The sequence below is a fragment of the Mobula birostris genome, chromosome 17 (genome assembly GCF_030028105.1).
Source record: "Mobula birostris isolate sMobBir1 chromosome 17, sMobBir1.hap1, whole genome shotgun sequence".
Lineage (NCBI taxonomy): Eukaryota > Metazoa > Chordata > Chondrichthyes > Myliobatiformes > Myliobatidae > Mobula > Mobula birostris.
Window position 1 is genome coordinate 67,962,229 of NC_092386.1, and position 26,567 is coordinate 67,988,795.

Below are 26,567 nucleotides of genomic sequence, written 5' to 3' on the forward strand. Positions count from 1 at the left end.
GCTGACTTTGTCCGATCATTTCACCGCTTTCCAAATGTGCTGTTATCACATCCTTGATAACTGACTCCAGCAGTTTCCCCACCACTGACGTTAGGCTAACCGGTCTATAATTCCCCGGTTTCTCTCTCCCTCCTTTTTTAAAAAGTGGAGTTACATTAGCCACCCTCCAATCCTCAGGAACTAGTCCAGAATCTAACGAGTTTTGAAAAATTATCACTAATGCATCCGCTATTTCTTGGGCTACTTCCTTAAGCACTCTAGGATGCAGACCATCTGGCCCTGGGGATTTATCTGCCTTCAATCCCTTCAATTTACCTAACACCACTTCCCTACTAACATGTATTTACAACTCCTCCCTTGGAGGGTCGGACACCCTGAGCCAATAGGCTGGTCCTGGACTTATTTCCTGGCATAATTTATATATTACTATTTAATTATTTATGGTGCAACTGTAACAAAAACCAATTTCCCCCGGGATCAATAAAGTGTGACTATGACTATGACTAATATAATTGATCTACTCCAGGCCTCATTTCATGAGGTAGTTCACCATAGCCTCAATTCTATAATCTTCCAAAAAAATAATTTATCTTTTTTTAAAATATCTCCAGTGATCGAGTCTACACAGCCCTTTGTGGCAAAGAAATTGTTCTTCAGTGTTTTTCTCACAATGCTCAAGTTTTCCACTGGGGAATCAGTCTCACTGAAGGAATATGAATGTTCCACTGCAGGATCAGGCATTTCTGTTCTTCATCTGCTAAATAGGTCAACGCCAATTCCCGTCTGTATGTCACTCAGGTCAGGGTTTGATTTTATATAGTACACCATAGGACCCAGAGCGTGGACTCAGCATCAATAGTCACTTTGTCTTCCAGTAGCTGGGCCAATCACTTCCATGTAACCATGGGTAGTACTTTAAACAGATAAAATCAGGTTAATCATTTACCATTAAATGATTGTATTTAACCCTTTCTGACACTCACCAATCTCCATTTAAACTGGCCTTCAGGAGTCTGGTAGGTGTAGAGCACTGATCGGACACCCAGCCTGACTTTCAAGATCACCGAGGTTTTGCATTTACAGTAGCAAATATCTCAACCCTTTTCCTTTAAAGCAAACCTTTGATTTCTTCCCATCCTAAAAATCTGTAACTTCAGTTTACCACTGAAAAACAGTGCACTGCCTTCATCTAATTCCTACAGAACCCAGGGCCAGAAGTGATTATCCCACAGGGTTTGACGGAATCGATGTGCAGAGGCTTTGTTTGGCCTAGGTGTTCAAATTCAGGAATCACACCATTAAAATAAGGGAGTTGCCAATCACAACACAGAAGAAATGTATTTATCCAAGGAGCGGCAAATCTTTCAAACTCTTTACCCAAGAGGACTGTGGAAACTCAGTTACTAATAGATTTTTTGATATTAACAGAATCAAGGCAAAGAATCACAATGGCGGAGCAGTGCACAGGACTGAATGACCTACTTCTATTTATCTTCATTGTGTCTTATTGTAATTGATTCTAATACATTAATTCCCAACAGTTTATCAAATTTCTCTCAGTTCCCAAGGCTCCCGTTCCAAGTTTGGTATTGCTGCTCCTAACTGATTTATTTCAGTTTTGTTTTCCAGAGCTTGATGCCCTCAACCCTCCTTACCCTTTGATTAAAAAAAAGGGAATTGTCAGGAAGAGCTCAAGCAGAAAGTAGGATAGGGAGGTGAATGCTTCTGAAAGGCAGACATTTTTCAACTGGCTGTTAGTCAACAATTCATCTTTCCATTTGGTCAACAGATCTTGCAAGTTTTCATTTTGTGACGATGCCAGGACCAACTTTGCTTGCTGTAATTTTAAAATTAAAATTCCAGCTTAGTGCTACATACAGTTGTTCTTACTACAGTTTCCTACCCAAGCAACACACATCAAAGTTGCTGGTGAATGCAGCAGGCCAGGCAGCATCTGTAGGAAGAGGTGCAGTCGACGTTTCAGGCCGAGACCCTTCGTCAGGACTAACTGAAGGAAGAGCTAGTAAGAGATTTGAAAGTGGGAGGGGGAGGGGGAGATCCAAAATGATAGGAGAAGACAGGAGGGGGAGGGATGGAGCCAAGAGCTGGACAGGTGATTGGCAAAAGGGAAACGAGAGGATCATGAGACAGGAGGCCCAGGGAGAAGGAAAAGGGAGGGGGGAAACCCAGGGGATGGGCAAGGGGTATAGTGAGAAGTAGCTACCCCACTAGGAATAGGGTTCCCCTTGTCCTCACCTACCACCCCACCAGCCTTCGGGTCCAACATATTATTCTCCGTAACTTCCGCTATCTCCAATGGGATTCCACCACTAAACACATCTTTCCCTCCCCCCGTCTTTCTGCTTTCCGCAGGGATCACTCCCTACGCGACTCCCTTGTCCATTTGTTCCCCCCCATCCCTCCCCACCGATCTCCCTCCTGGCACTTATCCTTGTAAGTGGAACAAGTGCTACACATGCCCTTACACTTCCTCCCTTACCACCATTCAGGGCCCCAGACTGTCCTTCCAGGTGAGGCGACACTTCACCTGTGAGTCGGCTGGGGTGATATACTGCGCCCGGTGCTCCCAATGTGGCCTTCTATATATTGGCGAGACCTGATGCAGACTGGGAGATCATTTTGTTGAACACCTATGCTCTGTCCGCCAGAGAAAGCAGGATCTCCCAGTGGCCACACATTCTGACATGTCTATCCATGGCCTCCTCTACTGTAAAGATGAAGCCACACTCAGGTTGGAGGAACAACACCTTATATTCCGTCTGGGTAGCCTCCAACCTGATGGCATGAACATTGACTTCTGAAACTTCCGCTAATGCCCCACCTCCCCCTCGTACCCCATCCATTATTTATTTATATACACACATTCTTTCTCTCTCTCTCTGTCCCTCTGACTATACCCCTTGCCCATCCTCTGGGTTCCCCCCCCCCTTTTTCTTCTCCCTGGGCCTCCTGTCCCATGATCCTCTCGTATCCCTTTTGCCAATCACCTGTCCAGCTCTTGGCTCCATCACTCCCCCTCCTATCTTCTCCTATTTTGGATCTCCCCCTCCCCCTCGCACTTTCAAATCTCTTACTATCTCTTCTTTCAGTTAGTCCTGACGAAGGGTCTCGGCCCGAAACATCGACTATACCTCTTCCTAGAGATGCTGCCTGGCCTGCTGCGTTCACCAGCAACTTTGATGTCTGTTGCTTGAATTTCCAGCATCTGTAGATTTCCTCGTGTTTGCGTTTCCTACCTATATTTAATACTTTGCAAAACAAAATTCTCATTCTAATTTAGCAGTTTAGGTGGAGTAGAATTTGCTAGCTCCATCCAAGAATATTTCTTAAACCAATGGGTAAATGGTCCAAGGAGGGGAGGGGATGAGGTGACTGGCCTTTCACTGGGAGAACACTTCAGGGAACAGCGACCACAACAGTTTTCAGATAGCGAAAGGTAAGGATAAATATGGATATTAAATTGGAACAGGGTAAATTATGAGAGTGTTAGGCAGGGAGAGTTAATTGTTTTTGGGCAAGTCCACGTGTGGAGGGTATTCAAAGACCAATGTACAAAGTAAAGGATAGGTCTTGTTTAGTAGGAGAGAAGGAGAAGGATGGCAAGGTAAGGGAATCTTAGACGTCGAGAGAGGTTGTGAATTTAGTCAAAAAGAAAGTGTAAAAGCTACAGAGAAATTACAGCACAGGTAAGTAAGAAGGCAGATTGAATGGTTAAGAAACCATCTTATTGTACAAAGGTCCATTCAAGGGTCTAATAACAATGGGACAGAAGCACATGCTTTCAGGCTTTTGAATCCTCTACCTGATGGGAGAGGGGTGAAGAGAGAATATCTGGGGTGGGAGGGGTGTTTGATTTTGCTGGCTGCTTTAGTGAGGGGCAACACCGAGTCCATAAAGGAGGGACTGGTTTCCATCACGTGCTGAGCTGTGTCCACAGCCCTCTGCAGTTTTGTTGTGGTCCGATGCAGAGCAGTTGCCGTACCGAGCTGTTAGACACCCATATAGAATGCTTTTATATGGAGCATCAATAAAAATTGGCAAGGGTTGAGAGGGCCATGCCAAATTTCTTTAGTCTCCCGAGGAAGCAGAGGGGTTGTTGAGTTTTCGTAGCCGTGACATCAACGTGATTGACCAGGGCAGGCTATTGGTGCTGTTCATTACCAGGGGTTTGAAGCTCTCAACCTTGGCACATTGATGCACTTTCCCCCTTCTTGAAGTTATTGACCAGTTCTTTGACATTGAGGGGAAGGTTAATGTCATGACACCATGTCTCTGCGCTCTCTGTTCCCTTCCTACACTCCACAACTCATCATTATTTGTAATATGGCCCACCACAGGGGTATCATCACCAACCTGTGGATGGAGGTAGAGCAGAAATCAGGCCACACAGCCATCAGTGTACAGGGAGTAGAGGATGCAGCCTTGTGGAGCACCAGTGTTGGGAAGAATCGTGGCACAGGTCTTGTTGCCTACCCTTGCTGTTTGTGGTCTGATGGCCAGGAACTCAAGGATCCAGTTACAGATGTTGACTCCCAGATAGGGGGTTTGGTGATGAGTTTGCCTGGAATGGTCGTACTGAAGGCGGGGCTGCAGCCAATAAAAATAGTCTGTCATGGATGTCTTTACTGCCCGTATGCTCCTGGGAAGAGTATAGGGCCAGGTAGACCTGTTTCAGTGGTAGGCAAATTGCAGTGGGGGAGCTGTCTGGGAGGCTGGAGTTGACACATGCCACGACCAGCCTCCCGAGGCACTTCATGTCAGAACTACTGGGCACTTGTCATTAACGCATATTATCTTATTTTTCTTAGGTACTGAGATAATAGTGATCTTGCTAAAGCAGGATGGACCCACAGCCTGCAGGGAGAAGTTGAAAACTTCTGCATATCCCCCTGCTAGCTGATCCAAACAGGATCTGTGGACACAGCCAGGGTTAGCACCCAGGCCTGATGCTTTCTGTGGGTTCATTCAGGTGCACTGGAGGGCAGGTAGCAACATACTCATGTTCTTCTAGTCAAAATATGCATAGAATGCATTAAACTCTTCAGGAAGGAGTGTGGTGTTGTGATGCTGCCTGACAGCAGTTTGCAGCCCATTATAGTATGTCAGGCATACCACAGTTGACAATGGGACTGGGACTCAATTTATGAGCATTTGGAAAACCAAGGTCTAATTAATGAGCAACACACATAAAAGTTGCTGTTGAACGCAGCAGGCCAGGCAGCATCTCTAGGAAGCGGTACAGTCGACGTTTCGGGCCGAGACCCTTCATCAGGACTAACTGAAGCAACGAGAGGCAGAGTCAATACCTGGGATCCTCAGAAGGTCCAAACTGAGAGGCTCGAAAATGAATCCTAAAGCCAACTGGAGTAAGTTGGCGGCAGAGGCACGTTCCAAGAAAGGATATATGGCTGTGATAGCGAGTCTGAGTCAAAATGTGGTCGAAAAGTTGAAGAGCCAAACAAATTACAGATGGGGAGCAGTGAGAGATGGTTTCACTGAACTCCCATCGAAGAGAAGATTTAAACTTCTTCAGTGCAGGCATCACCGGAAGAGGCTTTGCAGTAGTGAATTTAAAAACGCAAACACGAGGAAATCTGCAGATGCTGGAATTTCAAGCACCATCTCTCACTGCTCCCCATCTGTAATTTCTTCGGCTCTTCAACTTTTCGACCACACTTTGACTCAGACTCGCTATTACAGCCATATATCCTTTCTTGGAACGTGCCTCCGTCGCCAACTTACTCCAGTTGGCTTTAGGATTCGTTTTCGAGCCTCTCAATTTGGACCTTCTGAGGATCCCAGGTATTGACTCTGCCTCTCGTCGCTTCAGTTAGTCCTGATGAAGGGTCTCGGCCCGAAACATCGACTGTACCTCTTCCTAGAGATTTTGCCTGGCCTGCTGCATTCACCAGCAACTTTTATGTGTGTTGCTTGAAATTCCAGCATCTGCAGATTTCTTTGTGTTTGTGTCTAATTAATGATATGGCTCTGTACAGGGAAAGTTGAGTCTTACTAACTTGACGAAGTTTTTTGTTGAGGAAATGACAAAGGTGATTGATGAAGGTAGAAATGTGGATATAGTTTACATGAATTTTAGTCAGGTGTTTTACCAGGTGTTTTAGCTCGTGGATAATTAAGATGACTATGATGCATGGGATGATAGTAAATGGGCCATTTAGATCCAAAATTGCCTTGCCCATAGAACACAGAGGACAGTGACCAATGGGACTTATCTTGGCTGGAGATCTGTGACTAGTGTTGTGCAGGAATCCATACTGGGACCTCTGCTGTTTGTGACACATATGAATGATGTGGATGAAAACTTACAGCAAATGGGTGGGTTCACAAGTTTGCAAGCAATGTGAAAATTGGTGGTGCTGTGGATGGCATTGAGAACTGCCAAAGGCAACAGCAGGATATATATCAGTTGCAGATATGAGCAGAGAAATGATAGATGGAGTTTAACCGGGCCAAAATGTGAAGAGATGCAATTTGGAAGATCAAATGTACGGGAATTGTATACTGTTATTAGTGAGACCCTTAACAGTGTTGAGCTGTGAATATTGTCTACATGGATTTTAGTAAGGTGCTTTACAAGGTTCCTCATGGATAATTAGCACATTACTAGATTAGCAATCAGTTTATGGAAGGAGATTGACAATCTGTGGAGTCGCAACAACAACTTCTCACTCAATGTCTGCAAGGCTAAGGAGCTGATTATAGACTTCAGGAAGAGGAAATTGGAGGTCTATGATCGAGTCCTCATCAGGGGATCAGGGGTGGAGAGAGTCAGCAACTTTAAATTCTTCAGTATTATCATTTCAGAGGATCTGTCCTGGGTCCAGCTCTTAAGTGCCATTACAAAGAAAGCATGACAGCGCCTCTACTTCCTCAGAAGTTTGCCAAGATCCGACAAGACATCGAATACATCGACAAACTTCTAGAGATGTGTGGTGCAGACTATATTGGCTGGTTGCGTCAAGGCCTGGTAGGGAAACATCAATGCCCTTGAACACAAATTCCTATAAAAAGTAGTAGGTTTTGCCCAGTCCATCACGGGTAAAGCCCTCCCCGCCATTGAGCACATCTACACAAAGTGCTGTTGCAGGAGAGGAGCTTCCATCTTCAAGGACCCCCACCATCCAGGCTATGCTTGCTTCTCACGGCTGCCACCAGGAAGGTGGCACAGGATCCCAAGGACCCTCAGCACCAGGTTTAGGAACAGTTATTACCTCATCCATCAGGGCACTCGAACCAGTCACTCACCCGTCACTGAACTGTTCCCACAACCTGGGACTCACTTTCACAGACTGTTCATCTCATATTCTCGATGTATTGTTTATCTATATTGTTTTCACTTACTCTTTGTATTTAGACAGTTTATTGTCTTTTGCACATTGGTTGGTTGGTTGTCCTGTTGTTTCTATTGTATTTCTTGTACAGGTTGAGTACCCATTTGTCTGAAAACCTCTGAAATCCAAGAGATTTTTTGAGCGTTGACATGATGACACAAATGGAAAATTCCACAAGGTGTAGGAAGGTTCCCAGGCAATACGTAGGTAACTAAACATCACAGACAGTTCTTATAAGTGACTTCGCACATGTAATGAACAGCAGTTCATTGAAGAATTGAAATACAACACATGAAGTGAAAAATGAAGATCTTGATATGTATTGAAAGAGTTGATTTCTCAGCAGAGTGAACATATGCTGTTTACCAGTATTCTGGTCATGAAACAAGCCAAGATCTATCATGACGATTTGAGAATTGAAGGCAGTTTTGAATATTCAACAGGCTGGTTGAAGAAATTTAAGAAAAGGCATGGTATTAAATTTTTAAATATTTTAAAAGTTTTAAAGAGAAAGCATCTGATCACAAAGCGGCAGAGCAATTCATTGATAAACTTGTGAACATAGTCACTGATGAAAGTGTAACAGCAGAACAAGCCTAGAATGCTGATTGTTTTTACACCTTATACAAACCTATTAAATACAGTGTGCTGTAACCTTTTAATCAAATCACAGCATCAGAGGCAGACACTTAAACCTGCCATCGTGTTATGTTCACCAGCTGATTCAGGTTTTCTCCCGATGCTGCTGTGGTGCTTTTGTTACACATTATATTTTCATTACATTAATGGTGTGTAATACTTTGCACTGTTCAGTACACACTGTAAGTGTGATGAACAAGTGGAAGGCAAAGCCTGCTTACCGGTAACACATAAATTCAGTGTCGGGAATGGTGATGATCACAAGTTATCTCAAAATAAAGTCCGAAATCTGAAACTTCTGGCCCCAAGCATTTTGGATAAAGAGTACTCAGCCTGTATTTGCTGTGAATACCCAAAAAGAAAATGAATCTCAGGGTTTTATATAGTGACAGATGTACAAGGCTAATAAACTTACTTTCAGCTTTGAATTCAGATGACCATGATGTACGGGATCCATTTGGATCCAGAATGGCCTTGTCCATATAACACACAGGGCAATGACCAATGGGACTTACCCTGACTGGAGATCTGTCACTAGTGTTGTGCAGGGATCCACACTAGGACCTCTTCTGTTTGTGACACATGTGAATAATGTGGATGAAAACTTAAAGTGGGTGGGTTTAAGAAATTCACAGACAATATGAAGATTGGTGGTGTTGTGGATGGCATTGAAGACTGCCAAAGGATACAGCAGGATAGATACAGGTATGGGCAGAAATGGCAGATGGGGTTTAATCTGGCCAAACGTGAAGTGTTGCAATTCGGGACAGAACAACATTAACGATGACACCCTTCACAGTGTTGAGGTGCAGAGGGAACTTTGGGTCCAAGTCCAAAGTGCCTTGGAACTGGCTACACAGTTTGACAAAGTTGTAAAGGCAGCAGATGCAATCTTCCCTTATTAGGCAAGGAATTGAGTTTAAGAGTTCAGAAGTTACGTTGGAGCTTTATGAAACTAGTTAGGTCACATCTGGACTATTGCATTCAGTTCTGGTTGCCCCATTATAGGAAGGATGTGGAGGTTTTAGAGAAGGTATACAGGAGTTTTTACAGGATGGTGCCTGGATTGGAGGTCATGTGCTACAAGAAGCAGTTGGACAAACTTGAGTAGTGATTTTTGGAGTACCTTTGACTGAGGGGAGATCTGATAGGTTTACAAGAGTGAGAGGCATATACAGCCGTTATCTTCCTCTGCAACCCCAGAATTGACATGTTTCGTGCAAGACTGCATGCACGGTGGGGGTGGGGGTGGCAAGCTCAAAGGAGAAGTGCAGGACATTTTAAAAAAAAGCAGATAGACAGGGAATGGTGGGTGCCAGGAATTCACTAGCTGGGGTGGTGGTGGAGACAAATAAAGTGGAAGTGTTCGAGAGGCTGTTAGTTAGGAACATGAATGTGCAGGAAATAAATTGGAAAGGCAAAGGAAAATCTATAAGTAGGAGGGATTAGTTTGATGGTTAATTTCATTAGTTTGGCACAACATTGTAGGCCAAAGGGTCTGTTCTTGTACTATACTATTTTATGTTCTATGCTGGGATTCCCAGTCTGGGTTCCACGGATCACTTGCTTAATGGTATTGGTCCTTGGCATAAAGGTGGTTGGGAACCCCTGTTCTATGCTGATCTGTGACTGAAGCACAAATCTCAGAGACTGATGTTTAGTTTTGAAGGGGCTGGGTTCACTGGGACCAAAGGAGAGGGATACCTGGATTAGTTTTAAACACATTACCTCTATCTTGTTGAAGGTACTCAAGTTTCCAAATCCAGGCAGAACAACAAGGAAGATCAAATTTAAGAAGTGATATACGGCACTGGCCAAGTCTCGAAGACTGTGGCGATGGGTAAGCTTAATGGTGTTTGTACTAAAGATGAGGTGCAGGAGGACACCAGAGGAGAATCAGAATTGTATCAAAAGGGAAAATACAGCAGCTGTATTACCTTGCCATAACATATAATCCAACTCCTTTCAGCAGCTGCTAAAGTTTAAACATTTTACAAATTTTGTCCCGTGAGAGAGGGGCATAATTCTAATAGTTTCAGAAAGACGCAATTCATGCACAAGAAAGTTGCTATATCATATTTTTCTTCTATGCCCCCCTGGATACAGGAGGTGAACAAATATCATGAAAATCTTAAATCCAATCCAATGTCTATGTGTCAAGCTAAACTGATATATGATTAATCAGCGAACAGGAAGTAAATAGTTTGCAATATTATGCTAACAATCAAACGTTTTACATAACATGCTAGATCAAATGTGTTTTATTACTGGAGTCATAGGCTGGGTTCGAGTGTAGTAGTATTGGGTTTGCTGACCGAAATTCTAAACTCAAATGAAGATCATAAGCCCTATCTGATACAGAGCACTACGGATGCCCTCACTAAATGGAGATTATACTGTAACTACCCAATCTTCAAAGACTAATTCACTTCCCGTTTATCCTCCACAGAGACTTCAGCTGCCAATAACCACTGTGGGGGCAGTGGGAACCACCCCCCTCCATCCCCAACAAGTACAAAATACACCCAGCTAACAGCATAGTTTAAAAGACAGTTCATTTATTTTTAGTGATACACTTTTAAAACCAAACAGCATTCCTAAAACCAATTTAAAACTCAGGGGATCTCCATCTTATAAAAGATTTCTAAATTACAAACCATTTGTAAAACAAAGGATTTCCAAAACACAGGTGCAATTTCTATAATCTAAAAAGACATAACAAAAATGCAGATGAACCAGTCGTCTGTCGCAGAAATTGAAGGCAGAGGAATGGACTCCTTAACCCGGTGTTCTTCTATGCTTCTTAATGTTCCTTCCCCCATTCCTAATCCTGAACTTCCCTCTTTATTTACAGTGCCTTTGCCACATGGGTGATGATACATCATATTCTTTCAGATAACTTTTAACACAATTATTCTCAAAGCTTCTTGGAGACAGATCCCACGCACGCACAATTAATGCTGTGAAGCTGACTTCCCTGATTACATAAACTTTCCAACCTATTAATAGATCAGTCATTGATATACTAAATGATTGTCTCCATCTGGTCTGCACTAAATAATTCAGCTGAACTAAACAACTTAGCCAGCATTGTGTTTTTTTTTTTAAAAAGAAAAAGCTAAATAATAACACAACGTCTTATACTGCACTTCTTCAGCAATAAGACAGGTGCAGTGACCCAAGAGTGCTATTTATTGAATTTAGTCCTAAGTTTAACTTAAATTGTTTGACCCTTATAAGTGGCAACTGCTGTGTTTAAAAGCTCCCTGGCACAGGAAGCAAATATCCACACTTGCATCAGCTTTGTCTTGATTATAGTCTTCATCTACCTGCCATCTTTCTTCTCCCAAATCCCTGTACATTTAATGCAGTAACTTCAAAATGAAATTTGCTCAGCCAGTTAGGAAACCAGGTTTAAAAGGTAATTTTGAGTCAGAAAAAGATACAAGTGAAGAATTTGACTTGAAGACAATTTTTATTGTATAAAGTACAAAGACAATATCGTTCATAGGCCAGTGGTCATCAGAAATTGTACAACAGCCACAAAGTACATTTCCCATGGATATCAGAGGCCATTCTGCCCCCTTGGACCAACTCAACAATTAACTGGATTGTATTCATTTTGCAACTTGGCTCATGTCTCCTGTAACTTACTAAACAAAAAGTATCAGTCTCTTTTATCTGCAGAAGTTTTAATATTAGATTTTTCTTCAAAGCTGAGCCTTCTTAAATTATCTCTTTTTAAATTATGAGGAGGGTAAATAATGAATACAAGTCTCTCCTGGGTGACAGATTGACCAAACCCATGTGCCAAAATGGAGTTTGAAAACTTCTCTGCCCACCATAGCTACAGTTAGATTTCACTGCAAGTACCAACTCTGCAGAGGCAAGATTATCCAACAATGATCTACAACAACTTTCAAAATAAAATTGTATTGGGGCAGAGGGTCAGAAGTGAGATCTACAGGTGAAGAGTGTAGCATTGAGGATATTTACATAAATCTGTTTAAGTGGAAGTGCATATAGCATCCTGGGGTCCATAGAAGTATATAATGGTAGATACATGATGTGAAACTTGTGCAACCACTAGGACTGACCACAACTTCAATATTGCCATCAATTATTCTTTCCGAAGGATATAACAATCTCTGAGAAGGCATAGGAAAGAATGGTTCTAGGGTTGAGAAATTTCTGCTATTAGATTCAACTGGAGAAGCTAGGGTTGTTATTCTCGGAGCGAAAATGGGCAAGAAGGAATTTAACCATGTGACTGATTTACAAGTTAGAAGTTAGCGTAAGGATCCACAACTAGGAGTATGGATTTAACACCTTGGGGTAAGATGCAAGTGGGAATGTGAAAACAAGATCTGAAGAGATGAAGGAAGTGGAATCAATGGCGAATTTGAGAACAATTAGAGCAGTGGGAAGGAGTGAAGAATGAAATTGTTACTCTACTCAACCTGGCAAGAACCTTCTGGCCTCTTTTGCGATGTTATAACTCTAAGATTTTATGACATTGCTGGAAAAGATAACAAGGTCATAATTTCTGAAATTCTCAGCCAAAGCAAGCATTTTGCATCTTTAGGAAATAAGGAAAGCCTTGTGTAACATATTCTCTGAAGCACTAGCTGAATGCCTGCAGTGTCACACCTAAAGAAAGAATTCAAACTATCCTGTTGTCGTTCCAACATCTACCTAAGTGCTTTGAGCTTTTAGGAGGCAAAGGATGACGAAACTGTGTTAATATGCACCGTAAGAAGCCATGAACTGTCACGGATAATCGCAGCACTAAATTGGATTGAAATCATATTGCATTTTACAAGCTTCAGAAGCTGTGGAATTGGGGACAGATATGTTTTGAAAACAAAACGCTGGAAATCCTCTGTGAGGTCAAGTGGTATCTGCAGAGCGAGGTATGGTTAGTGATTCAGATCAAGGCTGGAAGAGAAAATAGTTATAGTTCACAGAAAAGGGGAGAAGTATGAAGACCTAGAGGGAAGGCCTGTGGTTGGGTGGAAGGAGATTAGGTGGCAAGGAGCTGATGCTGCAAGGTAAAAGTCAAAAGGCTGGTCTTGTTTGGATGCAAAATGGGCGGTAGAGTCATTGAACAGTGCTGAACTGCGGAGGTTCAAAGGTTAGCTTAATTAGCTGTATTGGTCACATGTCCATCGAAGCACAGAGTGAAATTCATCGTTTGTGTCAATGTGCAATGAAGCCAAAAGATAAATAAGGTGCTGATACTATAAGACCGTAAAATATAGGAGCAGAATTAGGCCACCAAGCCCATCAAATCTGCTCTGCCATTTAATATGAAGGAAGGCCTTGTGTATTCTTTTAAGACCTTATTTTCTTGCCTTCTCCTCGTAACCATCAACTCCCTTGATAATCAAGAACCTATCAATCTCTACCTTGAATACACCCAATGACTTGTCCTCCACAGCCATCTGTGACAATAAATTCCATAGATTTCCCACCCTCTGACTAAAGAAATTCTTCCTCATCATAGTTTTAAAGGCTCACCCTTTTATTCTGAGGCTGTGGCTTCAGAAGTTAGACTCTCCTACTAATGAAAATGTCCTCTCCATATTCACTATCTAGGCCTTTCCATGAGATCCTTCACCGCAGAGGATTCGAGCTCAAGGACCTGCTGCAGGCTCCCTGAGATGCACTAGCTGGAGTTCTTGGACAGCTTTCTCAGTGACATGACTGGGCAAAGGCAGCAGTTCCCCAGCCGCCACACCGATGCTTGTTGTTGGGGGCTAGTGATGGAAGTGGTTGTCAGGGACAGCACCCTTCAGAAGCTGCAATGTTCATCTTCCTGTGTCTCAGAACATTCTTCTCACGTGTTTGCTACACAGTTGCTTGGGCATGAAATTTTACGGGTGCAAAGGAGCTGCATTTTAACCCGCCCCCTCAGGTCATCACAATGATGCATATTCTTGCTTGCTCATAATAATTCAGAGAGTTAAATAGGCTCAGGTTTAGCAAGTAGTCTGAATGATACACAACAAAGGCAGTCACTGGTGCTCAGTACATATTGCAAGCTCCCTTCCAGATCAGGAGGGCAACTCTCAATTTCAGGATAAGCCACTAATTAAAACAAAACACAAACAGCAATCAATAAAATATTTCTTTATAAAATCCTCCCCTATAATGTGCAGGATTTTTAAAAAAGTTCAAATTATTTCTGTGAATAACGTGAAAGAAATATCTAATGTGATCAGCCATTGCAAAATTTCTACACAGTTATGAATCTGTTCAACCTTTTCCTTCCAGATAGTTAAAACTGATCAAACCAGTTTTCCATTGACTAGATTGAACACAGCTCTACAGTGGATTGCATTTACAAAAATAAGCAGCCACTAGACTTATAACAGGATCTTTGCTCAAAAACCAAACCTGTAAGCAGTTTAAAACAAGGCAAGTTTTATTACTTTGCAAAACAAATAACTGAGAAAGATCAGTAGCTTAGACATCTAGGCATGCTTGTAGTGACCAGCACAGCTTCAGATGTGACAGCTCCATTACAATAACCACAATTTTATTCCAAGTATTCAAAATCGCACAAATACTTTGAAGCTGTTCGGAAGAGTCAAGAAGACTGGGACATTTCAGAAGTAATTGAAGGGAATCCTTGAATTGATCAGCATCACAGATAAATTATAAACTTGCCACACAGAATCCAGAAGTTTGGTGCTTGGAATTCGAGGTGGTGCAGCACTATTCTGTAATCTTCAGAAGGCACTCATTCTGATTTGCAGCATACGTTTGCATACTGACACAACAGATTTATTAAATGAGCAAGGTTCGGACATGCTGGCAAAACACGTTAATGGTTATAACCTGCACCTGGCCTTACTATAACCCAGCATATGCACATTGAAAGCCAAATTTAAAACCAAGTAATTTGCTCAGTAATATGGTCCAATCTTGTCATAACCAGTGTAGCTGGGCCATTCAGGGAAGACACCATAAGAGCATTTGAGTCCACCAAAGCGATCAAACTCAATTCCATAACCTGACATTTGGTTGGAACCTGTTAACAAGGCATCCAGTGACTGATTCGTTTTGCCCATCTCCGGAGTGTGCTTCAGTTCCGATCGGATCAACCTGTAATTTTCCCCTTTGTTATTATCCCAAAAGGTCTTCCCTCCACATTCATAACGGATGGCAAACTCTATTCTTTCATGTGGCGCAATGTATTCTGGCAAGCACACCGTGAACGTGAAAGTGTCTCTATCAGAGCCACCATAAGAATCTTGGACATAGCAGCAATCATGGTCCTGAAATGTCTTCCAGGTGTCAAATGTTATCCTAACTTTCAAAGACTTCTCAAAAGCAATGTTTTTCACTTTGATAGTCCCCATAATCTTACCCTCCTGTAACAGGCAATTTTCAAGGCAAACAAAGTCAGCTTCCAAACGGTTCTTGAAGTCCAGGAAATTGGAAGTGGGTTGTGCAAAGTCCAAGAGCAGGCTGTTTTCATCTGCTGTCTTTAGATCTACTAAACTACTGATCAGCTCGTCAACGTTGACAGACAAATCTAAACTGTGCAAATCAAAGAACTTAACTGCAGTCAAAGGTAAGCCCTTGCTGTCAGCAAAGGAAACACGTTTCTGCTCCTTGGTTCTGTGCTTACTGGCTGGTGCATCTTCACCAAGATGAAGTTGGATGCATGGCCGAAGTGGTTGGGCTACTTTCAGTGTTCTCTTTCGAGTGTAGTTCAGTTGCTTGAATTGAGAAGGAAGGTAGAGCTGCATAGTGAAGTCAATTGGCATGGTAGAGGTAGGAGTCAAGATCTCAAGCAAGCTGGAGGAAAGAAAGAAACAGCATTAAACTGGGGCAAGGGAGTTAGTTGTTACATCTAAGACATAACTGAGGATGACTTTTTCCCCTAGCCATTTACCAGGCTAAGTAGCACAGTAATTTTTTTCCACAGATGGAACACTCAGTAACTGCTGTTGTTTTTCCCTCCATTTTGTTCAACATATTGATATGCTACCGGTAGCAAGAAAGACAAGTCTCATCGTGTTTAACTGAGAAAATGAACGCTGAGAGACTGAGGAAAGAATTCAGATTTTGAAGGCGCGGGGAGGTGTTATGAGACAGAGGGCTGAGGAGTTCCGGACAGCAGATATAGCCTACTCTGCTACCAAAGGCACAGACACAAAGCACAGAAGTACTTTGGCAGTTTTATCCAGCAGAGTCCCCACTGACCACCCATTTACCCAAATCCTACATTAGTACCTTTTTTTTAAAAAAAAAATTCTCTACACTTTCTGATCAAAACCCCCCCAAATTCCCACTCACCCACCCAGCATCGTCCAGTGGAAACCCATGCGGTTATAGGGGGAACACACAAAGTCCATCTAGACAGTTAGTACTGAACCCACACCTCTAGTACTGTGAAGCAGCACATCACGATCTGTGGCACCCCAGAGAGTGACGGTGACGTGACAGAAGATTAGAGCTAGAGGTATAAAGGGATTACAGAGGTTAGGTGGAAGAACAAAGAGGACATGATTTGGGGTCAAGCAGTCAGCAAAGGCAGAGTGAGGTGGGATCATTGAGCTAGAGTTTATAGAGGTGTGTTTTAAGGATGAGCAGGTCACAAGGAACTGTACACAACAGTCCAACAGGTATGGAAAGCATGGAAAAGATTTTCTCCAGCAGTGACTACTTAAACAAGCTAGCAAACATACTTAACACTCAGCAAAGTTATGTTCTATTTAATAGCATACTGGTACAACCACAGCATGGCAAGATTTCACAATGCACAGCACGAATAAAGAGCCGGGCCACACCCGGAACACTGCACACTGTTCTGGTCACCACTCTGTGTGACTGACTGCACTGAGGAGTGAGCAGAGAAGTTCCACCAGGATGTTGGCTGGTATGCAGGATCTCAGCTGTGGGCAGACTGGGTGGACGGGTTTGTTTTCCTTAAAGTGGGGGCCCCCCCAAGAGAGCAGGGGTTCCCACCCTGGGGTTCACAGACCCCGCGGTTAATGGTAGGGGTCCACCGCATAGAAATGGTTGGGAACTTCTTTGATAGAGAAATACAAAATCACGACAGGCGTACACAGAGTAAACAGAAGGAAACATTCCCAATAGCAGAGGTGGCTGAAACCAGACAGCGTACAACGGAAAGAGCTGGAGATTTAAATCTGACAAAGAACTTACTTTTCCACCCAGAGGGTGGTTGGAATTTGGAATACATATTTTTTTGGAGAGGCAGGTACTCTTATGATGTTAAGTATCAAGATGAGCACTCGAATTGTCAAGCCATAAAAGGCTCTGGACCATTGCTTTCACTCTCAGTATGGGCTGCCCAGTCCCCTTTTTTGCCTCTTTTTGTTTTTGTTTATAGAGAATAGTGGGATATATATATATATATATTATAAAAGTTGCATCATCTTTTTTTCTTTTTATGTAATAAGAGAATTGATTATCTTAATTTTTATTATATATTAGATTAATACTATGTATGATCTTGATCATGTTTATTTTACCTTTTATATGTATTGTTATCGATGTAGATATTTGAGATAATTCTCCTCGTTTGTATATATGTACCTTTTAAAAAAATTAATAAGAAGATTGATAAAGAAAGGAAGAAAGGCTCTGGACCGTGTTGGTAAATCAGCATTTGATAATCAGCATGGTCTCTTTCTGTGACATGTGACTTCATGGCACAAAATGACATGTAGTTCAAACCTAACACAATTTTGTTGCTGGATGACATGCAAACCAAAGCACATAGACCTACTTAAGTCTTCCATTCCGTACCCAGGGTTTCTGTTTGCTGGGTTTGGACGTTATCAGCAGAAATCAATGGGGGATGAGGAAATTTTTAAAAAATGACTGCATCATCGACACAAGATCACAAACTCTGACCAACCAAACATTTCCAGTGGTTGAACTACACTCCACTAACTGCTAACTAGAATGCACTTTCATTCCAAGATATTTGAGTCAAACAAGTCATTGGCAGTAATCTGATGATAGTTTGGACACTAGACCTGACATTCTGGGAGTGAGAGTAATGAACAGTCAGTTCTACTGTTCACTACCCCACTGCTCCAGCTGTGACTGCTCATTACAGCCAGAAGGTTAGCAATTCAAGTCCTGTTCCAGACTCAAACCCAAACACCTACAGTGACTTTCAAGTGCTGTTCTGAAGGAGTGCTGTTTCAAAGAACTAAACTGAAGTCCAAATCTCTTAAAATGTTCCTCCTCCTATCCCAATCTTTGCCATGTTCCCAAGTACGGACAATGGGATTAAAAAATGCCTTGGAGGACAAGCATCACACCCACAATGGGTGTGACTTGTGCAAAAATAAAAGATATCAATTGTGATTCAGTTGCTACTTCAAACAAGCTCAGCAAAGCAAAAACAAAACCAAAAATGTTCTTGATTTTAGGGGCAGGGCCAAGCAGTAGTGGGAGTTAGGAACTTACACCAGCAATATGGTTCATTATTTCCCATTGGCTGGAAATTAACAATTTAGACTGAAGTGCACTCCAGTACTTGAGCAAATGCAAAAGCCAGCAGGCAGGCTAATCTCAGCCTCTGCGCATTACTTGTCACCATGTCTGACCACATAATAGCATCACAAAACCACCTGCTTCATTGTTCATCTCTGCACGTATGCTACTTAAATCTCTTCATTTTATCATCTCCAAGTTTAACTTTACCAATGCATTCATTAGCAGCCTCCATAAACTGAGTTGATTAACTACTAGCATCTCCAACCTACGTCAAGGCCTTCATTTGAAGAATGTCCTTATCCTGGTTTACAATTAGCTTCCCATCTCCAACTTCTTCAGCTCATAATTTTAAACAAGAGAAAACCTGCAGATGCTGGAAATCCAAGCAACACACACAATTCATAATTTTAGTTGCTTTATAAATGGCCTTCAGCTCTGTGCTCCATGCTCTGCAAATCTCTCCTCAAACTACTTCCATTTTCTATGGCAACCCTCAAATCTTTAAGCTTCTATCATCACTCTAAGTATTTCTACAACTGAGGTGGTAACATAGAATTCTTGTAAAGTGCCTTGATTGCTGGGAAGATACAAAGGATCAATAAAAGAATGCAAACTGATTAAATACTTAGGAAAATGAGAGCTGATCCATTTTGGTGGGCAGAAGAGAAAAATAACTTTTAAAAACGTTCGTGTGTCTGAGATGTTTGTATGTGCAGAATGTTAACAGAAAGGTCCGTGAATGGCAAGGAAATACATAGCATGGGACATTTTTGTTTACTGATGAAGATGCGATATAAAACTTGGAGACTTTGCTGCAACACAGCACTTCAGCAAGATTGCATTAGGAGTATTGTGAGCAGCTTTTGTCTCTATATCCAATGGCGAGTTTCCTTGGAGACAGTGATATGTAAATTCTCTGAGGTGATTCTGTGAGGAGATATTTGAAAGAAAGGTGGTTACAGTCTGTGAAGTTCAGATGAGAAATGATCTAGCAGACACAGCAAAGTTTGATGGACTGAGTGGGAGGGGTGGTGGGGATGAAATAGAAATGATTGTTTTCTTACCATTCAGAAAAAGGAGAAGTTCTTAGTGCATTGTTGAATCTTTGGACATTACACCCCAAAGACCAACTGATGCAGGTTGCAGCATCAATTCAAAGCTGACAGGAGTAGATTTTTGATACGTTAGGAACATGAGATACAATGATAATGCTGGTAATATGGATTCTAGGTTAAGGATCAGCAATAAACATTAAATGCTGAAGCAGGTTAAACAAATAGAGGCAAAGATGAATCATCATATATTTATATATTATCTTCTTCAACATAAAAATTCTTACATCCCCTAATTTTGTGTTAGTGTGCATATAACTCCTTGGTTTTAGAAACCAGTAGGTTATAGAAAAGAAAGCACCCAACCCCCATAGAAAGATTTCAGAATGACACCTAATACTATCTAGTTGCGGCAAAGAATAAATGGCATGTGTTCATACTAAACTGAGATAAACTCACTAATAGTCAGCAAATTAACTTAAGAACTATTTTGCTGTTTACAAATTTGATGGGCACTTCTAACTGATGGAGCTGCCCTTCAAAACCAAGGCCAGGGTAGCTCACAGACTCTAGTTGTATACAGTAATATACAGCTGTTTTTACAATGAGGCTTTATCTAATTTTAGAATACCAATGAAATTTAATCCACCTGCAGTGGATACACAGAAGGAACAGAAACTTTCAGAAGTTCATACATATTATGAAACTTACCATCCCCCAGATGAAATAAAATTTAAGGCAACTTGCCCCACATAAACAAAAGCCCATTTACAACTGTGGTCAACCATGAAACTCCATCGGTCAAAACAGTGCAAATACACCAGGCTTCCCTTCCCTCCCTCTTTCCAGTCCATCTTGCTCCCCCTCTCCCAACGCACCAGGGGTTTTATGAAAATATTTGTTCAAAAGGTGCCTGTTGCTGCACACCAGATGCAATTTGCAGGGTAACAACACCAACTCATTAACCCATTAACTGTAGTAATAAACTTCGTACAAACTATAATCTTTGATAAGTTACATCAAAAAAAAATGGACAGCTGAGTGAACTAGTTACCATACTGATGAAAGGGTCTTTCATTATCAACAAAAATCTATTATGGAGATTTCCAGTCTCAACCAATACTTGTCAAGGGAAAATCAATTAATAATCTAGATTTACGACTCAGGGAAAGCGAGTGTGCATACACTGTATCAATGTGATAACCTGAACTTGGCTTTAAAGAGAAGGGAAAAAAAACTAGTCAAGAATAAACCCATCTAGTTCCCGAAGTACACCCAGATTATATTCTCAAATTTCTGAGCTGGCACTTAAATTTAGAGCCTTCTAATAGAGAGAGGTCTGTTACCAATGAACCAGGGCTGATTTCAAAACTGAGAATCAAATACAACAATAAGCCACTACAGTGACAAGAAGAATTTGGAAACATCAGCATACAGTGCAAAAGTAATCTTTAACCTGAGAACCGAGAGCAATACAGTACAATTCCATAAACAATTGCCCTCCTGCAATGTCTCTACATAGACCAACTGGAGAAAAAGTACAGGAACAGATCAGTAGAATCACAGCTCCATCCACACAGCTAAGTATCGGTGTGACACTGCGTGAATACTCCTATCATTAGAGTGCAGTAAGTCACTTCCACCATCCATAAACTTTAATCCGTCCAAAGGCCAGCTGCACCTACGCTGACTTATATGGTCACTTCACCCATCACACCTAGATTTACTGGCCTTCATTGACTCTTGATTTACCAATACATCAATTTTAAATTCCCACTCCTGTTTAAGCCCACCAATGGTGTGATCCCTCCCCAACACTATCTTAAAATGCCGTCTCTACGTCCAGTCTCAACTCCCCTCACCCCACCAATTCTCCCTGGATCTCTTCTCCAGAAGGTGGGGGTGGGGGGCAGATTAAAGCGGAGGTAATTAACAGATTGGAAAACTGAGGGTTCAGGGGAAGTGAAGCAGAAGAGGAATTGGGCTCCCATGGATAAGTCATGTTCATGTTGAAAGGCAGAGCAGATTCAAGGGCCTTGTTGCCTACTCCTGCTCCTATTTTTTTGTGTTGTTATATGCGGTCCCCAAGGTACAGAACAATCTTCCTTAATTTCTTCACCTGTTCCTCCTTTAAGATTTTTAAAGCCTACCTCTCTAACGAAGATGTTGTTAACTTTAAGTTTCATTGTCATTCAACCATACATGAATACATCTGAATGAGGCAGTGTCCCTCTGGGGCCAAGCTGCAAAACAGAGTCATACACAGCAGAAGGCGCATATATCATAGCAAGTAAACAATGCAGTCACACAAAAATATATATACAGCCCAAGACTCTTGAGTGACATCTCCTGTAAATTGATGTAGCTAGTGTTATAAACAAGAACAAGCAGTTTTCAGCGGTTCACAGAAGAACATAGCCACGTGATTCAGTTTGTCAACCCTCTGGTCAAACACTGGAGAGTAGCACCATCAGGAGGGACCACATCCCACCATCCCGCCCCCACCAGCCCAGTATGGATGCCGCACCACACCACCGCTGTCATCTCCTCTCCTGGATTGCTGCTACAGGCAAGCCCACGGCTTGAGGCTTAGTTCTCACTGAAACCAAGGCAATGAGGCTTCCCTGCCATCTGTCTTGGCAGTAAACAAGGGAAATGGACTTGCATTATTTTACATTACTAATATCCAACAGAGCCTTGCAATGGTAAGGGAAACATCCAAGACAATCACTCGCAGTTATACTGCAAGCCGCGTTCGTGCACCAGCTCCTGTAGCAGGCAGGAACATGGTCCGCACCTCCGTCAATGAGCAGCCCTTAATGCCCAGCATTGTTCTGCGATCATAGAAAAAGACTTTAAAAAAGGACCTTTGTTTGGCTCCCAAGAGGCCGCTATGTCCAAATGTGTCACCATCTTACAAGAAGGAGAGGTTAGCTTCCCTAATGAACACTTTGTCAATTCAGCATCAGGTTAAGTTCTCTCTTGACACTTTGGGACAATGCTAAAAGGCACAACATAAATTATTTTCCATAGTCATCATTTCTAGTTTTCTCAAAATGCCCCATTGAATCAGGTACCACAAAAGCCAATCATGTTTGACAGCATTCACACAAAAATTAAAAGCAAATGTAGAGCAATAAATTCACCTGTCAAAATACCAGTCAAATCTACCATCAACTAATGCTGATATCATGGCGTGGGCATTACTGCCAATTTTAAATGTTTAGAAGTTTGTGTTTTACTTTATAAACATAAGAAAGTCTGCAGATGCTAGAAACCCACAGCAGCAACACAAAACGCTGGAGGAACTCAACAGGCCAGGCAGAATCTATGAAGAGGAATTAAACAGAACAACTTCCTTCTTCTCTAGCCTTTGACCTTTTCACCCCCCTAACTTCATCTACCACCTTCCAGCTAGCCTCCTTTACCTCTCCAACCCCCCCCCCCCCCAACCTTTCTGTTCTGGTGTCTTCCCCATCCTTCCCAGTCCTGAGGCAGGGTTTCAGCCTGAAACATCGACTGTTTATTCATTTCCATTGATGCTGCCGGGCCTGCTGAGTTTTTCCAGCATTTTGTGGGTATTGCTGTGGATTTTACTTAGCTTTGATGATCTAATTTAAAGTAAAAGGTTAATTTACAGTGCAGGTTTATCCAGTCATTGGACAGAGGTGGACATGGGTGGTAAAAATGGCTACACCCCAATTTTCTGGATGAATCACACTTTAAATTTTTTTATGGTGGTTATGTTAATTCAAATCATAAAGGAGCGACTGAAGCATTCTGGGAGCTACAACCAGACACCATGTCGAATCAATAAATAAAATCTAAAATATATATTCCCGGATTTTGCCAGTAAAGCTCAATATGCCCTCCTAGATGCAGTTAAGCCTGTGTTTCAAATTACTGCAGTCCTTCAATGAGCATTAACCTGACATATTTTAGCATGGAAACCCGTATTCCTCAGTTTAAGAGAAATATTTGTTTATTCAGCCGGCTCTAGAGCAACACCCCCGCCCCCTCATGACCCCAGCAGCTTGGAAGTGAACAATGAGAATTCAGATTTCCAAGAGAAATATTATCAAAAATAAAATGGGGCAGCTCAATAGCTTTTACAGCAAACCATGGACTCATTCCTGATTAATTAGACCGCTGCACACTTCTGATCAGTTGGGATTGATAAAAGTAGAACAATCTTGCCAATCGCAGGAGAGAAGTCGTAAGGTGCCAGCTGTGAGTCAATTGTCAGACTTTCCATGGATCTAAAAGCCATCAACTCAACTCCTCCTCTGGAGATCGGAGAGTATCATCCATCCTAACACTTCAGTGCAAGGCCGTTTAGATGTGACGTTGGCACTGAAGATTCCTTGTCCATCCATCAAAGAAAAGCATCCGGTGTGGTGGGCACTAAATATCCTCAACCCTATTTAGTGAAGTAGATTATTCGCTCTCTTATCAGACTTTTCTTAATTCCTCCAGCATATTTAAAAAAAAGTATCTTGTGCTTTTCCGGCGTATATGACAAATAAACTCTTCTCACGGGTACAGATATCGACTGTTGACCGACGTTTCAATCACAAACTCTGCCATGTTCATCACGTACCCGGCTGGAAGCCCTAGGAGAGTTTATTTGTCTTCCAGTGTACAAATGAATTGCAAAGATTGGGACGGCAAATGACACGTCAGCAATATTGTCAAATTTGTCGAGCATTCCAGAACAAAGATGTGAAAGACCCAATTTTTCTTTCTTCAATATGTTTAGGCAACTGTGAATCTGAATTCCTGGTTCTGGAAATATCGATGTCCTTGAACGGAAATCCTACAAGAGTAGTGGATACAGCCCACAAACACGAGAACATCTGCGGATGCTGGAGGAACTCAGCAGGTCAGGCAGCAGCCATGGAAAGTGGACTTTTTGGGCCGAGACCCTTCTCAGGACTAGAAAAAAAGTTGGGAAGTTGGCGTAAGAATGTGGGGGAGGGGAGGAAGAAATACAAGGTAGGAGGCGGTAGGTGAAACCGGGAGGGCGGGGGGGGGTGAAGTAAGGAGCTAGGAAGTTGACTAGCCAAAGAGATAAATGACTAAAGAAGAGATCGGAGAGGATAGAAGGCCATGGAAAAAAATGGGAGGGAGAGCACCAGAGGGGTTGATGGACAGGCAAGGGAAAAGGTGAGGGGGGGGGAGAACAGGAATGAGGAATGGTGAAGCGGCGGGGTCAATTACTGGAAGATCGAGAAATCATCGACTGTTCATCCCTTTCCATAGATGCTGCCTGTTTCCCTGCCCCCCCCACCCCCAGTTCCTCCAGCATTTTGTGTGGATACGGCCCAGTCCATCATAGGTAAAGCCTTCCCCACTATTGGGCATATCTCTACACAGAGCGCTTTCGCAGGAAAACAGCATCCACCACCCAGGATGTGTTCTTGCTGCTGCCTTCAGACAGGAGTCTCAGGACTCACACCACCAGGAGCAGGAACGATTAGAGCCCCTCAACCATCAGGTTCTTGAACCAAAGGAGATAATTTCACTCACTCCTTTACTGAAATGCTCCCACAACCTATAGACCCACTTTAAAGGACTTTTCATTCCAGGTTCTCAATATTTATTGCCTATTTAATATTATTTCTTCATTTTTGCATTTGCACAATTTGTTGTCGTTTGTGCACTGGTTGAACGCGCAAGTTGGAGCGGTCTTCTATTGATTGTATAATGGTTATTATTCTATAATGGATTTATTGAGTATGCCCTCAAGAAAAGGAATCTCAGGGTTGTATATGGTGACCTATATGTACCTCGATAATAAATTTACTTTCAACTTTGAGAATTAAGACACAGAAATCGACATATACGTTGAAGTTATAAAAGAATTGGCAAAGTCGGCCATCGATTGTCGTTTAACCCCAACTAGATAATGAAGCTGAGATCCGATCCTGTATTTTAAAATACGCCAGAGGTTCTAAATGGTAAAGCTTTTGCATTTCTGTCGTTTCAGTCCCCCGAACTCTTGCGGTGAAAAACTTACTTAAAGCGCCCAGCGGCTACAATCTTCTCCTACTTTGAAAGCCACCCACCCCCCTCCCCTTCCCCTTCCCCTTTCTTCAACTCCAGTCCAACAGCCTCAAAGATCAGCACACGTACCTTTCTCATGGCCGGGGGCTGGAGTTCCGTAAAATCAGGAGAAAACAACAAGCAATTAGTTTCACATGACCTATCTTGTAAAGTATAACAAAATAATGTTGGAAGTTACCACCACCTCTGCAAAATGCATCCGGTTCTAAGTTTCACCAATGATCTATTATTGACCATCCAATTTGTTAGCAGGAACTTCCGCGAGTTATTTACCCTGAAGTTTTCACTCTGCTCGCCGGCTAACTCCTCTTGCACTTACCTGCTGTAATTCATAGGGCCGGGGTAACGGCGGCAGCTCCAGCGTGCCTCTGAAGACGGCTAGCTGCTCAAGCCACCAATGCCCAAATTCCCTCCCACCCGGCTCCTCCGGCTCCTCCGGCTCCTCGATCTCTTCCTCTAGATCGCTACCGCAAACCAACTCCGCCTCACCTAAAGCGTCATCGGCCAATTACCGTGCGGGCTTCCACAAACTCCGCCAATAGGAATCCTGGCCGCTGTTTGACAAACACCCAATTTATACTTAACGGCGTAGAGCCTGTGTGTCGGTGCAGATGACCGGCCGGGTTCAGTAAATCCAGCGCATTCCAACAAAACGAAAAGACTTGAATTTATAGTACATCATAAAATATGTTTTTATTTCAAAGGTAAGTACGATTGCAACGTAGAGAAAAAAACAGAAGTTAAATTCTGCACAGCAAGATCGCACGATCATGATCAAGTAACCTCTTTACCACTCAAGCAACACACACAAAATGCTGGTGAACGCAGCAGGCCAGGCAGCATCTATAGGAAGAGGTACAGTCGACGTTTCGGGCTGAGACCCTTCGTCAGGACGAAGAGCTAGTAATAGATTTGGAAGTGGGAGTGGGAGTGGGAGTGGGAGGGG

The 26,567-nt window shown here is 42.4% G+C and overlaps 1 protein-coding gene across 1 annotated transcript; it reads right to left on the reverse strand.

The window, feature by feature from the left end:
* Positions 1-10,913: 10,913 nt before the first annotated feature.
* ppp1r3b (protein phosphatase 1, regulatory subunit 3B) lies at positions 10,914-26,064 on the reverse strand. The gene is made up of 2 exons (XM_072281873.1): positions 25,941-26,064; positions 10,914-15,821 (listed from the first exon to the last, which is right to left on the reverse strand). The coding sequence occupies exons 1-2, from the start codon at positions 25,952-25,954 to the stop codon at positions 14,924-14,926; spliced, it is 912 nt and encodes a 303-aa protein (XP_072137974.1). The 5' UTR covers positions 25,955-26,064; the 3' UTR covers positions 10,914-14,923.
* Between the last annotated feature and the right edge of the window lie 503 nt (positions 26,065-26,567).